Raw genomic sequence first — 16,706 nt, forward strand, 5'->3', positions numbered from 1 at the left:
CCTGTATAGAAAGTGTTATTTCCCAATTGCTTATGTCTAAAGTAGATGGAAAAGACCTATTATTTCTATTCAAACTTTGCTTTTGTGACCTGGGAGCGTATAACGAAAACATGATGGGAGACTATAATTGGGGGCTGATACGTGAAAGTGATTTGCATTACAATAGCAAATTTAGTGATACTACTCACTTATAAATATTTTTGTATAAAGGTAATATAAATACATGTAAATCTTGATTCATATGTTGTTTTATTCAGACCTTATGTAAATGCAAATGTGCAAATTTGCCCATTTTTACATAGAAAAATAGGTTAATTTCTAAATTTCGTTATTGAGCTCACAAAAGCAAAGTTTGAAGGGAATAATGGCTATTTTCTGTACTTTTACAACATAAGCAATTAAGAAATAGCACATACTATCCAGGAACAAAATTTGTGTTACATAGTGTCAGAGACTGCGGGGAGATTAGAGACAAATATACTTTATTTAACTCGACTTTTAATTTCAAATGAACTGTTATTTGGGTAATGAGTGTTTTCATTATATCAGATTTAGTGTGTAAAATTCCAGTAACTCACAACGTTACTCTAATATAGATGATACAGTTTGCTTTATATCATATATGTGATATCTGTATTGTAGGTTTACATCCGTTTACTTCATTTTCAAAACATCTGAAGTTTTGTAACTAGTTTCTGTTTTTTACTGTTAAATATGCGAGAGAAGGTATGCTTATTTTGTAAACGTTTGTTGCTATCAATCTGATTTTAACTTAAAACCAGTGCTTAAAGTTCATATTTGATATTTGTTTTACTGATACATTGTACATTAGACAAAATAGTTTGGAAAATGATAAAATTCCGTTGTTGTAACAGTTTAACATAGTAAGGGTGTCACTATTCTATTTATTTTCCTATTTCCCTTATTTAAACGTAACCTCAATATTAGAAAAACTGTCATTATTAGTAATTCATAATGTTTGTCTCTAATAACCCCTCTGTACCTTATGATGTTTCTATGAGATTCAGTTAGGCTGTTATATTTAGCTGCAACAAAGCCACCTACCCAACAGTTTCATTTGCCTTCAAATCATGGTTTAAGAATTGAGGGGCATGGTGTGCCACTGTTTGAAAAAACAACTGTTCCTAATGGCCCCATTTTATGACGTTCTTTGATGTATTTCAACTTCTTGAAGATTTTATTTTCTTCAGTTGACCTTCTTGGTTAGTTGTAACAAATCATGTTATTGATGCTTAGTTTGATTGGTTTGGGATAATCTGATTGGATAGTTTAAGTATCTCCAACTCATGTCCTTTCTATTTAATATGGGTTACTCTAGTTTATCGAAAATGTCACATGAGATTGAAGTCACTGATCAACACGATAAGACATGATTTACACATAAGTTTGAAGTTACAGATCGATAAGATACAACTTGATTGTCACGTGAGGTTGAAGTCAATAATTAAATCTATAATAAGGTATTAAAAGGGCTTTTGTTGTTAAAATATTTTATATGTTTATTTTGTAAGCCTATTATTACACATCTGAGTTAAATTACCTTATAGGATATGTGTAAAATATGGATTTTGGTTGGACGAAAGATCTAGGAAGATGTTTTACAGGAAGAAGCAAACCTATTACTACGCATGAGGAACAAATTCCTAATGAGAAATTTCTTCGATTGACTCAATTTTCTATTGTTTAATTATTTATTGTAGATTGCATTGATCGCCTTAATTAAGGTTTTAAAATCATTTGAGCAAGCAGTAATACGCCACATACAAGTGCCTATGGGAAGGTTCTAGTCCACATCATCTGATACCCCCTTTGATATTTATATGAGTCTTTACTGATCTGTGGTAAAACTTGAGTAATTTTGTTCCTACCAAGAATAAATAAACTGATAAACGATGGTAGTTGTTATTTTCCACGATAATTCCCTTGTTGTTGGTTTGGTCTGTTTTAAATTTCACGCAAAGCTACACGAAGGCTATCTGAGCTAGCCATCCTTAATTTAGCAGAGTAAGACTAGAGGGAAGGCAACTAGTTATCACCACCGATCGCCAACTCTTGCGCTACTCTTTTATCAACAAATAGCGGGATTGACCATCACATTATAACGCGCCCATGGCTGAAAGGGCGAGCATGTTTGGTGCAACGAGGATACGAACTCGTTGCACCAAACATGCACAGCTAATTGCTGGCACCCTAAATAAACACTGGTACCACGGGCAATCGCTTAGTTATATTAATAGGTAAAACAAACATTAATGAAACTGCAAATCTGAAGCTCTCTATGCATATTGTGGGTGTGACACATAGGGCTATGAGATCCCATTGAATTTCTGAGTAATGAATCTTCATTGAACAACGTATTTAAGAGTTTGTATGGACCAAGTGGCGGAGCTGATATTTTAATCAAGTGCATCCAGCAGTCTTTCATTTCTTCACACACTGTCCTCATTTGATAATTAATTAATTAGTCGAGCTGAAATGTTTTGAACCTTAGCATGACCAGTTTTGTCAATCACATAATAGGCTCTATGTGTTCTTCCCAATACGGGTATCGAAACCCGGTTTCTAGTGTTGTGAGTCCTTAAACATATCGCAGTTCCACTGTACAGCTTCAGCCTAACAAATAACTGAAAACTAGTTTGACCACGAAGAACCACCTAATAGTAGTTGTGTCAATTGTGGAAATGATCATCCAAAGTGTCACTGAATTTAGCCACGTATAAAAGCATTTTCCATTTCTCTGTTAATTCACGACCTTTTAATGTATTGCAGTTGACTACAGATGTTTCTTCTCAAGTTTTCATTGAACTTTCTACTATATATTTCAAATTAAAGTTGGGTAAAAATGACATTTCGGGTCCATATATTGTCATTGCTCAGGAGGGCTTTCACTGAATACCATTATTTATTATCTGGTTGGAATATAACAGCCAGAACTGCTATTCCTATATGTAGCTGAAAAACTGTAATGTTGTGGTGCTGAAAAACTGATGAAGCATTGGAAACTAATAGGCTTAACATTCTTGGTGAAAATCATGCTTGGCTGATGTATTTTTTCTTCCAAATTTCTCTCAAATTATTTTCCTTTAAAAGAGAGAACAAAATGGTATATTAGATATATATATATATATACTGTCTCCCAGAAACCATCGCCCAGAAGGGCATTTGCTAAACGCCAGAACTCACCAGCAGTAATTTTAACTACATTCCAGCCAAGTTAATATATTCTGATATTGAACTAAAGACTTCTATGTACTAATTTATGGTAAAAGTCTGATCTTAATTCTGTAGTTGCCAAATCAGGATGAACATGGAAACGTCTGAAATCAAGATTGTATTTATCAATAATATAATTATAATATGTCCATATGAATAAAACAGTGAGTAATTTAATTCGTTAATTCACATTCTTTTTTAATTATTTTTCACCCCTTATATCATTTGAGGCACAATATGGTAATCAAGTACAAAACCATCAGAAATAATTAATTAATCGTGCAAAAACCTGTTGACCGAAAAAATTAAAATCAAAACTATTAGAACACACTTTCACATCAGCTGATGAAATAACAAACTGTGGATATAATTTATAAAATATGTGTTCATTTATGAAGAAAATAATTTGTTTGTTTTAGAATGTTCGTGCAAATCTACAAAATGTGTTAATTTCGCATAACCATCCTTATCATTGAATAAAAATACTACAAGGAAGCAATCAGTCAATAGTCCCTGTCGCCAACTCTTTTGAAACTATTGTTTGAGTTAGTAATGGGTTTTGATTGTCACTCTTTAGTACAATTAACGTTCACAGTGTTGAATACATTTTTGTGTTAATGAGCTATGAACCTTAAACACTCGAATTTACAGTCTGAGCATGTCAACCACTAAGCCATACTCTGCCTCTGAATTTGTTCGTTTGTTTGAATTTAAGCATCAAGCTACACAATTGAGTATCTGTGATCTGCTCACCATGGTTTTCTAGCGCTGTAAGTCCATGGACATACTGTTGTGCCACTGAGGGTCAAGCCCTGGAAGGAAACAAACTTCGGATTGTGTGCAGTCCAGCATTTTTTTGTGGGTTAAAATTAAGTCAAATGTTAAAGGGATGACTCAACCTCCAATATTTGATCAAATCAACAACCAAGTCTGTTTTATGATGTTTAGGGAAGCACATTATGATGACACAGTAGTAAATTAAACAAACAATGATTTGTAACACAATAATATTTATATTGTAATTATAATAATCTGTATTTATAATATTAAATCCCTTCGATAGCGCTACATTCTTTTAGCAGGAATTGAACCAGGTGGTTAGGGCGCTAGCTAGTAATTTGAGAGTCGCGGGTTCGAATCCCCGTCACACCAAACATGCTCGCATTTTCAACCGTGAGGACGTTGTAGTGTTACTGTTAATTCCACTATTCCTTGGTAAAAGAGTAACCCAAGAGTTGGTGGTGGGCGGTGATCACTTGCTGCCTTCTCTGTAGACTTACGCTGCTAAATTAGTAACGGATAACGCACATAGCCCTCATGTAGCTTTGCGCGAAATTAAAAAAAAAATACAAATATTGTAACTTAGTGTATTGAGATAAATAAAATGGAACATGCTTTTAACATGAAATAATTTAGCTTCACGTGGCGTGGAAGTAGGCTAAGATAATTTATATTGGTTAATTATAACTATAGTTAGAAAATTATGGTATGTGTGTTTTCTTATAACAAAGCCACATCGGGCTATCTGCTGAGTCCACCGAGGGGAATCGTACCCCTGATTTTAGCGTTGTAAATCTGTAGACGTACCGCTGTACTCGCGGGGGGCAAATTACAATGATACATCTAAATAGAGGAGACAAGTTTGAGATGATATTTTGCAGATTATGAAGTTCGGTTTTACGTTATTTAAGAATTCCACAAAATTTCACAGACTATCCTTTTCATGTTGCAACACAGAATAATGTATGGTAACTGGACTTCCTTTCTTTAATTGCAAGTTCGAATTCCCGTCACACCAAACATGCTCGCCCTTTCAGCCGTGGGGGCGTTATAACGTGACGATCAATCCCACTATTCGTTGATAAAAGAGTAGCCTAAGAGTTGGCGGTGGGTGGTGATGACTAGGTGCCTTCCCTCTAGTCTTACACTGCTAAATTAGGAACAGCTAGTACAGATAGCTCTCGAGTAGATTTGCGCGAAATTTAAAGCAAAACAAAACAAATACCCTTTCATGTATATAAATTTACTTCCAAATCTTTTCCTTTGAAAATAGAGAAATATAGTTTATTAAATAGAGAGGAATGAAAGGGTAGCTAAGCCAATGATTTGATTATAAACCTAATCATCATAGGTAATATTTATACAACATTTTTAGATTAATTAGCGATCTTATAATTGAGAATAGCTTGTATATTTTAATTATTAAACAGAGTAGAGTTTGTTGAATAGTTAAACTGAAGAGGTTTTTATGCAAACATATTAAGATATTTCTCTGATATAACACAAGAATTTTATTTGTGGTCTAAAAATCTAAAGACGCTTTGATGAAAAAAGGTTGTTTTCTTTACCTAAGACGAATGAGAAAGTTTCAGTATGTAAACTCACTAGGCGATCTTAGAATTTGTTTAGGGTATATAATTTTCTCAATACATTGGTTAAAATATTTGTTTCTTCAATTTCTGTTGTATGTATGGTGCTATTTGTAATGTTGGGCATTATCATATTTTTTATGTATCATTTATTAGCTATCATATGTCAGACTAGACGTACTTGAAAATTTGTTCATTTTGAGCAGAAATACACAATGAGTTATCTAAATTGTGTCCACTACGTTTAATCAAACTCCAGTTTGTACCTGTTGGAACAGAAACTGCTTGTTACGAAACTTTATTTCGAGATCTTTGACTTGTAATTTCAACGAAATCAAATATTATGTCATTATTTATTATTCATTTTATGCTGGTGGTTGACAAGTTTTGTAAAAAAAAAATTGTGAGGGGAGATTGTAACAACAATGCATTGGAGTATCTAACATTAGTACTCACAACGACGCATATTCATTTTGTGGAATAGGGGACATAAATAATGGATGATCAGTCAGTAGTAGTTCTAGTGATTTAGAGGAGACTCATAATAAGGGGCAGTGTGGTTAAATGACTTCACGCTTTGGATTGACACTCGGATAGTTGCGAGTTCGATGCAAACTCGTGTGATGCTGGTGTGTCTTTGAGTAAGACACTTTACCTAAATGTTTCATTCTACCAAACTGTGTGAAAGGTATCAATTGTTAGCTGGAACTAACCTCCGACGGTCCGGCACTCCATCTAGACGGAATGAATCACTCCTCACATCCACTTGTGCCATTTAAAACTGGAGTTCGAAATCATCGATTTGTTCACATTGCAAAAGCATGGCAAGGATTTAATATAACTAACACAACAACAATAGGCCAATTTTCCTGTTGATGTCATATGATTGCAACAACACTGCCTCTCAAATACATAGACTCAGGCGCGAATGATAACAAAAACTTTTGAATTCAGAAGCCCTGTTGCTAATTGTTATCCCAAAATGATCCTTGATATTTCGTTTCTGGAACCCATTTAGTCTACATTATTCGTGTCAAACTAAGAATATCACAATAAATTACTTTCAGTAGTGTCTTGCTCCCCAGTGGTACAACGGCAAGTCTGAGGACTAACATAACTAAAATCCGGGTTTTGATACCCTTGGTGGGCAGAGTACAGTACAGTTAGCCCATTGTGCAGCTTTCTGATTAATTCCATAAAACGCAAAGTAAATCAACAGTCTTATATTGCACCTTGGTAGAAAATGACGCACTGTTGCATTAGTTAAACATGAAACTATATCATTCATTTTATATTTATTTAAACTACTTTAGTTTAATGTCTGAAGTAAAATATAAGTCTTCCTATAAACATCATCTCTCACTAGCTATGATATTTTAATAGGTTTCCGGTTCATATGGTGAATATTTTTAATTGTAAATTTACCTAGTTTGAAATAATTGGAAAACATTTTCTCCATTCGCTAAATTTTGTTCGCGTGTATTATCTGCTTTAAAGAGATTATTTTAAATAATTAAAGCCAAATCGCTTTAGAAATAATTAACAGTTAAAATCATTTCTACTCGTAAAATTGTCTAAATAAAATCTACATTGTTAATAATGCATTATAAAGAGGACTTACGGATACAAAGAAAATTATTGACCATTTAAATTTCCAATGACACCAATAAAAGTGGAAGAATGTACTCCACAACCACTTATGATGAAGGATAGCTGCGTTGAGAATGTTACATGACGGAAAGTCAAATAACATTACATTTAGCATACAAGACCGTTCAGGGTTCTCCAGAAAGTACAGAAACTGGAATTTAACCTTTGTGAAATTGGTCATATCTCTTAGTACAGTTAACAAAATTTTAAACAGTGATTCGATGTTAACAGTAACCCCCATGAAATCCGCAGCTGTTTGCTGAAGAGACTTGAACATAGCAGCGCCTTTTGACTAACACCTGTTAAATCTCACAGTACAAATCTAGTGTTGTTCTGTTAAACTTGGTTTTAGAAGACAAATAGCTCACATATAGTGAAAAGATAGACAAAATATAGTTTCTAAGGTTTACTGTTCTTTGAAAAAGCCTATTATAATGGAAATCAGAGTGACGAGCAAGAAATCTCAATAATTTCACAAGAAATAATTTCGAATGAAAGAGAAACTACTTCTAAAGGGAATTTGAAACACCGCTTTATACAAAGCGATTAACACTTATTATAACTTGAATAATAATCTTTCATTGGTGGAAATTCATCAATGATAATTTTTATACAAAAGAAAAGAACAAAAAGACAGTTTCACAAATATTCAAATGCATTTAATCTTCATATATTTTTCTCGTATTTCAAATTTTAAGTTAGACTTGTACACAAAGAGTTGTAATAAGGCTTCAAAAGTACTTTAACAGAATGTATTAGAGTTCTGAATTTCTCACGGAAACTTACCATCCTACGAAACTTCTTTGTTCAAAGTACTTGTTTTCATCCTACATGGTTTATACACAAAACAGTGATGTCGAGAAAACCCACTTGTAGAGAAATATATATGCAAAAACGGCTCGTTTGGGTTGAGAAAATATTTTACATAGAAGAGCGAACAACGTTTCGACCTTCTTCGGTTATCGTCAGGTTCACAAAGAAAGAGGTATCTGACCGGAAGCTGACCACATGTTTGGAAGGGGTTGTGTAACTGAGTGTCGGAATGTAGAGGGCGGTGTTAGATGTTTGAATATATAATTTTATTTTATTATATTAATATAGGTATAAAGGCGTTCCTTTATATTGGTTTATTTTGGGTTTAAGTTGTTGTATAAGTAATGCTTCTTTAATTTTGCGTTTGTTTATGTTTGTTTCTTTATAAACAAACGCAAAATTCAAGAAGCCTTACTTATACAACAACTTAAACCCAAAATAAACCTTTTTCTTTGTGAACCTAACGATGACCGAAGAAGGTCGAAACGTTGTTCGCTCTTCTATGTAAAATATTTTCTCAATCCAAACGAGCCGTTTTTGCATATATATACACAAAACAGTTGGGCGTGGCTATCAATGAGAGTCTTTTTTTTTTTAAGTTTAAATCTTAAATAACAATGGAAGTCAAATTTAATTCTTTAACCGAACATTCAAATAATTTAGAAACTAATTGATACATCAAACAAAATTGCAAAGAAAAACATATTTTTTACTGTTAGACGTATGTTGTGAATGTACAGAAATCTACTTTCAATACGAATAATAACTCAAGCAGAGTAAACCTAATGGAAGATGAAGAGAGTAATTATTCTTTAATCAGATTCTTAAAAATTAACCGCGGTCAAATATGTGAAATACAAACTAAGTTTCTCATCTAAGTTTTCAAATGGAAAAGTAAATACGTATATAATAAGAAAAACCTTGTTTTCTAGGAGATCGCTTTCCAGAAATATATTCAAGAATCACGTGATTATATGCTACATTCTCTTTCCTGTAGAGCGTTTATTGAACATAAGTCTAATGTATTTAGTTAATGATAGTGTTATGCCCTTTTTGTTCAACTCTTCACGTGGGTAACAGTTTTGATAGCCCTAACTCAAAGACTCGTTATACAAGTGAATTATAAGTAAACATTAAGTGAATTTTGAAGTTATACATTGAAAGCATAAATACCAGTATTGAAAACATCAGTCTTAATTCCACAACTAAATAGCAGTATTGAAAACGTCAGTCTTAATTCCACAACTAAATACCAGTATTGAAAACGTCAGTGTTAATTGAACAACTAAATACCAGTATTGAAAAGGTCAGTCTTAATTTTACAACTGAATACCAGTATTGAAAACGTCAGTCTTAATTCCACAATTAAATACTAGTATTGAAAACGTCAGTCTTAATTCCACAACTAAATACCAGTATTGAAAACGTCAGTCTCAATTCCACGACTAAATGCCAGTATTGAAAACGTCAGTATTAATTCCACAACTAAATACCAGTATTGAAAACGTCAGTCTTAATTGAACAACTAAATACAGGTATTGAAAACGTCAGTCTTAATTCCACAACTAAATACCAGTATTGAAAACGTCAGTCTTAATTCAATAACTTAATACCAGTAGTGAAAACGTCAGTCTTAATTCCACAACTAAATACCAGTATTGAAAACGTCAGTCTTAATTCCACGACTAAATACCAGTATTGAAACGTCAGTTTTAATTCCACAACAAAATACCAGTATTGAAAACGTCAGTCTTAATTGAACAGCTATATACCACTATTGAAAGCGTCAGTCTTAACTGAACAACTAAATACCAGTATTGAAAACGTCAGTCTTAATTCCACAACTAAATACCAGTATTGAAAACGTCATGTTAATTGAACAACTGAATACCAGTATTGAAAACGTCAGTCTTAATTCCACGACTAAATGCCAGTATTGAAAACGTCAGTCTTAATTCCACAACTAAATACCAATATTGAAAACGTCAGGCTTAATTCAACAACTTAATACCAGTAGTGAAAACGTCAGTCTTAATTCCACGACTAAATACCAGTATTGAAACGTCGGTTTTAATTCCACAACTAAATACCAGTATTGAAAACGTCAGTCTTAATTGAACAGCTAAATACCACTGTTGAAAACGTCAGTCTTAATTAAACAACTAAATACAGGTATTGAAAACGTCAGTCTTAATTCAAGAAATAAATACCAGTATTGAAAACGTCAGTCTTAATGCCACAACTAATTACCAGTATTGAAAACGTCAGTCTTAATTCCACAACTAAATCATGTGCTGCATCAATGTTTTGTTTTTTTTTAGTGTAGAAAGTTATATATATTGTATATCACTTTAGGACGAGAACAGATTTTCCTGAATTATTATATAGTTGAACATCTCATCTTGCAATTAGTTATTCATACACAACTGTTTGATTATAACTTAGTGCATACCAGGCTAACGGTATTTATTCTTTATAATGGCATCCTTATTGGTTCTTTCTTCATGATTCCGGTTCTATGATGTTATGTCATTAGAAAAAATTGTCTACTGTGAATGTGTGTTTTCTTATAGCAAAGCCACATCGGGCTATTTGTTGTGTCCACAGAGGAAAATCAGAATCCTTATTCTAGCGTTGCAAATCCGAAGACACGTTGTTTATTATAAAACGTCAATTGTAACAAAATTTATTCTTGATAAACTTGATTGATTGGAATGTTCTTTCGTAACGTTGTTTAATAAAAGTCGTTTCTCTGATTTTAAAGAATTTGTATTAAGTTATATGATTTTATCTTAATTTTGATTTGAACGTAATATTTTTTAAATTATCACTTTTAATGTTTTCTTTTATACTATTATCAATACACGTTGAAAAAATATCACTGTGCCAGTGAAGTAAAACGAAAACAATAATACCTATGTATGTATATACAGTGAAAATTCACAGTTTTTTTATAAACTGTGATTTTAGTTTAAAATAACACTGACGAAAAAATGTTCCTATTAATATTTGAGAAAAAGGTTGCTTTGTGTTAATGTTATACTTTGTTATTTTAAAAATTAAAACCTACATCATTTGATTGTTTATGGATTTTTATCAAACAATTTACAAACACCAGACAAACAAAAAGTTAATTGAAGAAATGAGCAAAACCTTTATAGTTTATACTAAAATTCGTAGTTTGGTAGTTATGTCCTTTGTTGTTTTACTGTAAAATATTTATTCGTAGTTTGGTAATTTTGTCCTTTGTTGTTTTACTGTAAAATATTTTTTTTAAATCAGCTCGAAATGATCAGTTTCCCATTTTAACTAGACCTGTTGTAGAAAGTATCGGTGCAAAAAAACAACACACAAACAAACCAAAAACGCTGAAGGATATTGTGTGTAAACACTTGTCTGGCTACAAACATTTAAATCAAATCAAACGCAGATATTCGCCACGTCAACAGCGGTTGTAAATTTATTATCGCATTACAAGGAAAGACAAATTTAAACACGTAAAAAAACTTATTCTTCGCACGAAAAAAAGAAAAAAGACAGTTCTGGTTTATGGCTACTCTCGTAATAACTGGTAAATTGTAGGACAGAAAAGCAAAGGAAAATCCACACTGATTAGTCCTCTCAGGTTTTGCACGGTTTTATGAGATTCACAAGTGTACGCCAAAACGATAGACGGTCTTTTCTCTTCAGAAAGAAGGAGTCAGAGCACTAGGGACGAATGTAAGTTCTTTATTTATATCCATTATAGATCGTCTATTTCAGTAAGGATGAGTCAAATATTTTGTCCACTGCTCACCACATAAATAGCATTCGGTCGATATACGTTTTGAGCTTGTCCCAGTAATGATCAAACGTGGAAGTGAGCTGTATTTATAACTGTATAATCCAAACAGTGTAGATGGTTGTTAGAAGGGGAAAGAAGTGGTCTATACCACACGCTGGGTTGGTGGTAAGAATTGCCGAATCTCGAACTATGAAGAAACAAAACGAAAACAATCACATATTTATAGATATTTGTACTTTTAAAAAAATCTGTTTACGTTTTTCTGTTATTCTTTGTTTTGTCTTAAATAATCTTCCTACATTTTTAGTTTACTGATTTAGAAACGTCTTTACCTGTTTTCATTATATTGAATAAAGAAACAGATGAGTCTTGTGGTTTCTAAATGGAAATACACTGTTTGTGACTCTTCTTTATATGAGTCACTTCAAATTGAGTGCCATATCAGTTAGAAGTGAAATATATTTGTTTATTTTGAATTTCGCGCAAAGCTACACGAGGACAGTCTGCGCAAGCCGTTCCTAATTTAGTAGTGTAAGACTAGAGGGAAGGCGGCTAGTCATCACCACCCACCGCCAACTCTCGGGCTACTCTTTTATCAAAGAACAGTGGGATTATTCGTAACATTATAATGCCCCACGGCTGAAAGGGCGAGCATGTTTGGTGCGACAGAGATTCGAACCCGCGACCCTCGGATTACGAGTCGAACGCCTTAACACGCTTGGCCTTGCCGGGCCACGAAATGAAATATAGGGTAAATTGTAAGATTCTGTAAAGTGTATTGTACATAACCTGTATTTGTAAATGTTTAATATTATGAAGAGCTTATACTAACTTAAACACACATAGATATTATTCATGAGACATTGAAATGATTTAGGTAATAAATTATAGCATTAATGTAGCCATGATGTTTAAACACTCTCTCTGTCTCAACCAGAGACTAACTAATATTTATTAGTTGGAAGGGAAAGAAACTAGAAGTGCTCTAAATATCGTTGGAAAAACTGGAATCTGCGATGTTCAAATATTTAGCTCATGATATAGTAACCAAATATTCAGCTCATGTAATGGTAATCAAATATCCAGCTCATGTAATGGTAATCAAATATCCAGCTCATGTAATGTATATTCTATTCTGGAGTTACGGTCAGTTAAAAAGTTTCGGAGTAGCCGCACCATCTTACTAGCATAACTTCTTTCTGATTTATGAAACAAAACACTGGATCATTCTTCGTTGTTTGTTTGAGGTTGGAGGATTGTTCTGATTTGGTAAAGAGTTTGTTACTGCTCCTGTCACTACTTTCCTATTTTTATGAGTACCATTACAGCATGTTTTGGCTTGATAGATAGATTTTTTTTTCAACAAGGGCTGTCAGAAAGTCCATCGTGATTGCATCTATAAACTACACAGGTCGATAGTCTAACGTTCATGAACCTTGTACGTGTAGATAATCGAGGTAATAATGGTAATTGATGATGACATGTTGAAGAGTGACAAAGCTCCAGCCACGTTCAGCCAGGTTTGGAGCTATCTGTTGAAAACCTATTGGACTTTGGTCCGGAAAACAGTCATAATGAAAGAGGAAGAAGAAAGCTCACGTAAAAGACTCGTCGATTACACATCAAGAAGCACTGTCATTAACAATGGAGTTTCTGCTGATGATGTGGCTAGTCATAACTCGGTCAGTTTATGTCTGATTTAGAAACGTGCCTTTCAATCCCCATATCTCATCTATATCCTGTAGGCTTTTTATTTAAATTGAATAAATTGCAGATCTTCTATGTTTAACCCCTGTCACCGAGGCACCTAGTGGTTGAAAGGGTCCTGTGTTAAAGCTTTGTGACAGAACGTTACTCGTACCAAGACAGATGGAGGCGTTTAGTAACAGTGCTGTTCTTGCGTAGGCTTGATGGTATTTATTAATGACAAGAAGAGGTATCCTCCCTTTGTCCAGGTTGTGAACTTAAAAACGTTGGGGTGGCGTAGATGCTACGATAAATAGCATAAAAATCATAACTTTCACATAATTCATTTATTACGTAACCTATTAACACAATATTCATTAGTATCTAAACAACAATATTTTATAAGCTTTAATAACTCAATATATATATATACATAACACATAGTATATATACGCGGTGCGGTAAGCAGGGCAACTTTGTAATAAGAAGTGACGGCCCGGCATGGTCAAGCGCGTTAAGGCGTGCGACTCGTAATCTGAGGGTCGCGGGTTCGAATCCCTATGGCACCAAACATGCTCGCCCTTTCAACCATGGGTGCGTTACAATGTGACAGTCAATCCCTCTATTCTTTGGTAAAAGAGTAGCCCAATAGTTAATGGTGGGTGGTGATGACTAGCTGCCTTCCCTCTAGTCTTACACTGCTAAATTAGGGATGGCTAGCACAGATAGCCCTCGAGTAGCTTTGTGCGAAATTCCAAAACAAACAAACAATAAGAGGTGACAGTTATAGTAGTGACAGTAGAGGTCCTTTCTGTCACCAGCGTTCAACACTTATCTCCTAGTATCTTTCCACAGTGTTTCACATAATTAATTAATTGATAGCCATTGGCCTGAGAAGTGTCTTATGGGCCAAAGTTAAAAGGTCACGGATCAAAGTATGAAGAGGATATACCTCAAGAAACGGTTCTTTATATCAGCCTTGTGGTAGCTGTTGGAGTAGAAACTTCAGTTGAATTCCTGTAATATTCCAATAGTGGTGGTCATTTTTAATGCATTTCTCCAAAGAGAGGGCTAGTGTACTCTTTGAAATATATAAGACGTACATATGCTGTTTTAAAGAAAATTTAATAACGTTTTTTTGTTTGTTTGTTTTCGACGTAAAGTAGTTATTTTGAATTAAGCACAAAGCTACACAATGGATTAACTGTGCTCTGCCCACCACGGGTATCGAAACCCTGATTTTAGCGTTGGAAGTCCGCAGACATACCACTGAGCCACTGGATGGCTCGATGTAAGGAAGTGACGCTATTTATTAACGTAGTTAACGTATGCCAAAGACAATTAATGCTCAATAACATCAATAATGGGGTGGAAGAGGTTGTGAACCCACCAATAACGTGTCCGTTTTTTCAAAACAATAATCCCACAAAGTTTTGTTGAGACTGGTACAGCGATGTAAGAGTAATTAGACAAACACAAATTACTTTTGTGTTTTATTTGTTTGTATATAAAACTTTTGTTTGGTTTTTACGTAAGAACGTGGCACAATCTATATATATAATTAACGTTAACTTTTATCAAAGATAATAAATGCTTAATATCAGAAATAATGGGATGGAGCAGTTGTGAACCCCCATTATCATACCCCAATGAACTAGGAGTAGTTAGACACACATTTTGTGATTTATATGTACAAAAAGAAATGCACCCAAGCTTTCTCAACATGTTGAGAAATTAATAAATACGCTAGAGGAAAACCTATAATGATGCTACAATAGTTTGACTAACTTTCTAGATGAAATAAATCAATTTTACTTCAAAAGTTAATAAGCGTGCTGAAGGAAAACTAATAATGATGCTTCAAGAGTTAAATTAATTAACACCACTTGAAGAACTGATTTATCTTCTGGAAAATCTGTTAATATGATTAATAAACTTAAGTCATTTATCTGCAAGATTTCTTATAGCAGCTGAAAAAATAAAACAATATAAATAACAGACAATGTTATGCAATGCTATTAGAAGAAAAAAATGGCCCGACATGGCGAAAGTGGTTAAAGCAATCAACTCGTAATCTCAGGGTCGCGGGTTCGAATACCTGTCACACCAGCCCTTTCAGCCATGGGGGAGTTATAATGTGACGGTCAATCCCACTATTCGTAGGTAAAAGGGTAGCCCAAAGTTGGTGGTAGGTGGTGATGAATAGCTGCCTTCCCTCTAGTCTTACACTGCTAAATGAGGGACGGCTAGCGCAGATAGCCCTCGAGTAGCTTTGCGCGAAATTTAAAACAAACCAAACAAAATTACATTTAAAGTGACAGATGAAACGAAGTAATTTTTAAATAATTATTGCTTGTATGATAGATCAAATGAAGTAATATCAACAGAGGATTTTGTTCACTTGCTTGTGTCAAAATTTTACACGAACCTACACACGGGTAATTAGTGTATAATAGTCATTCACTTTAACTTGATAGGTCAGGGAAAGAACCTACCGCCAACTAATGCCTTCTTTGGTTTGATCGAACACAGGAATTTGTCTTTCATTTTTAGATACTGAACTATAGCCTCAAAGCTTGGAGCTAAGTTTTACAGAAAAGGGTCGCATATCAAGAATTCTCAATTTACTATCTGGATATCATTACGCCATACCCAACCCATAAGATTTTGTATTATCAAAAACTAATCATTTAAAAGAATAAATTATATACTTTGATTCAAAATTTAATTAAAATAACAGATAAAACTTAAATTTTTTACAAAGAACGGTAAAATTATTCATTGGAAAAAACTCTTTACTCAAAATAGTGTATAAATTAAATTATTACGTAAAGACTGAATTTATCTTGAAATGGTATATTATAAAATGGAAATAAATATGTATATTAATTTTGTTTTATCAGTCACGATCAAAAGATGAATACGTTGGGATTCGAATTGGAGGAAATATGTAGGTGAACAACTAAATAATAATAATAATAGTTATTCGATTTGTTTTAACACCAAAAATTCTACACAGTAAACCCTGTAAAGCAGTAGACAGGAAATAAACAAATACTATGTCAAGTCACTGTATCAAACTTTAACATAGTTAACTTTGTTAACACTAAGTTTAGAAATGATGGTAATGCAGTACCACATAGCTGATGTATCTGTATATATTGTTTTGA

General features: G+C 33.5%; 1 protein-coding gene across 4 annotated transcripts in view; it reads right to left on the minus strand.

The window, feature by feature from the left end:
* Positions 1 to 11,506: 11,506 nt before the first annotated feature.
* Positions 11,507 to 16,706, minus strand: part of LOC143237103 (uncharacterized) — a 353,116-nt gene continuing 347,916 nt past the window's right edge. For all 4 annotated transcript variants that reach the window (XM_076475969.1, XM_076475970.1, XM_076475972.1 and 1 more), the window contains one exon: positions 11,507 to 12,037. In XM_076475969.1, the coding sequence (XP_076332084.1) occupies positions 11,937 to 12,037 (101 nt within the window). In that variant the 3' untranslated portion in view covers positions 11,507 to 11,936. The remainder of the gene's footprint in view (positions 12,038 to 16,706) is intronic.

This window comes from Tachypleus tridentatus, chromosome 13, assembly GCF_004210375.1.
Source record: "Tachypleus tridentatus isolate NWPU-2018 chromosome 13, ASM421037v1, whole genome shotgun sequence".
Taxonomy (NCBI): domain Eukaryota; kingdom Metazoa; phylum Arthropoda; class Merostomata; order Xiphosura; family Limulidae; genus Tachypleus; species Tachypleus tridentatus.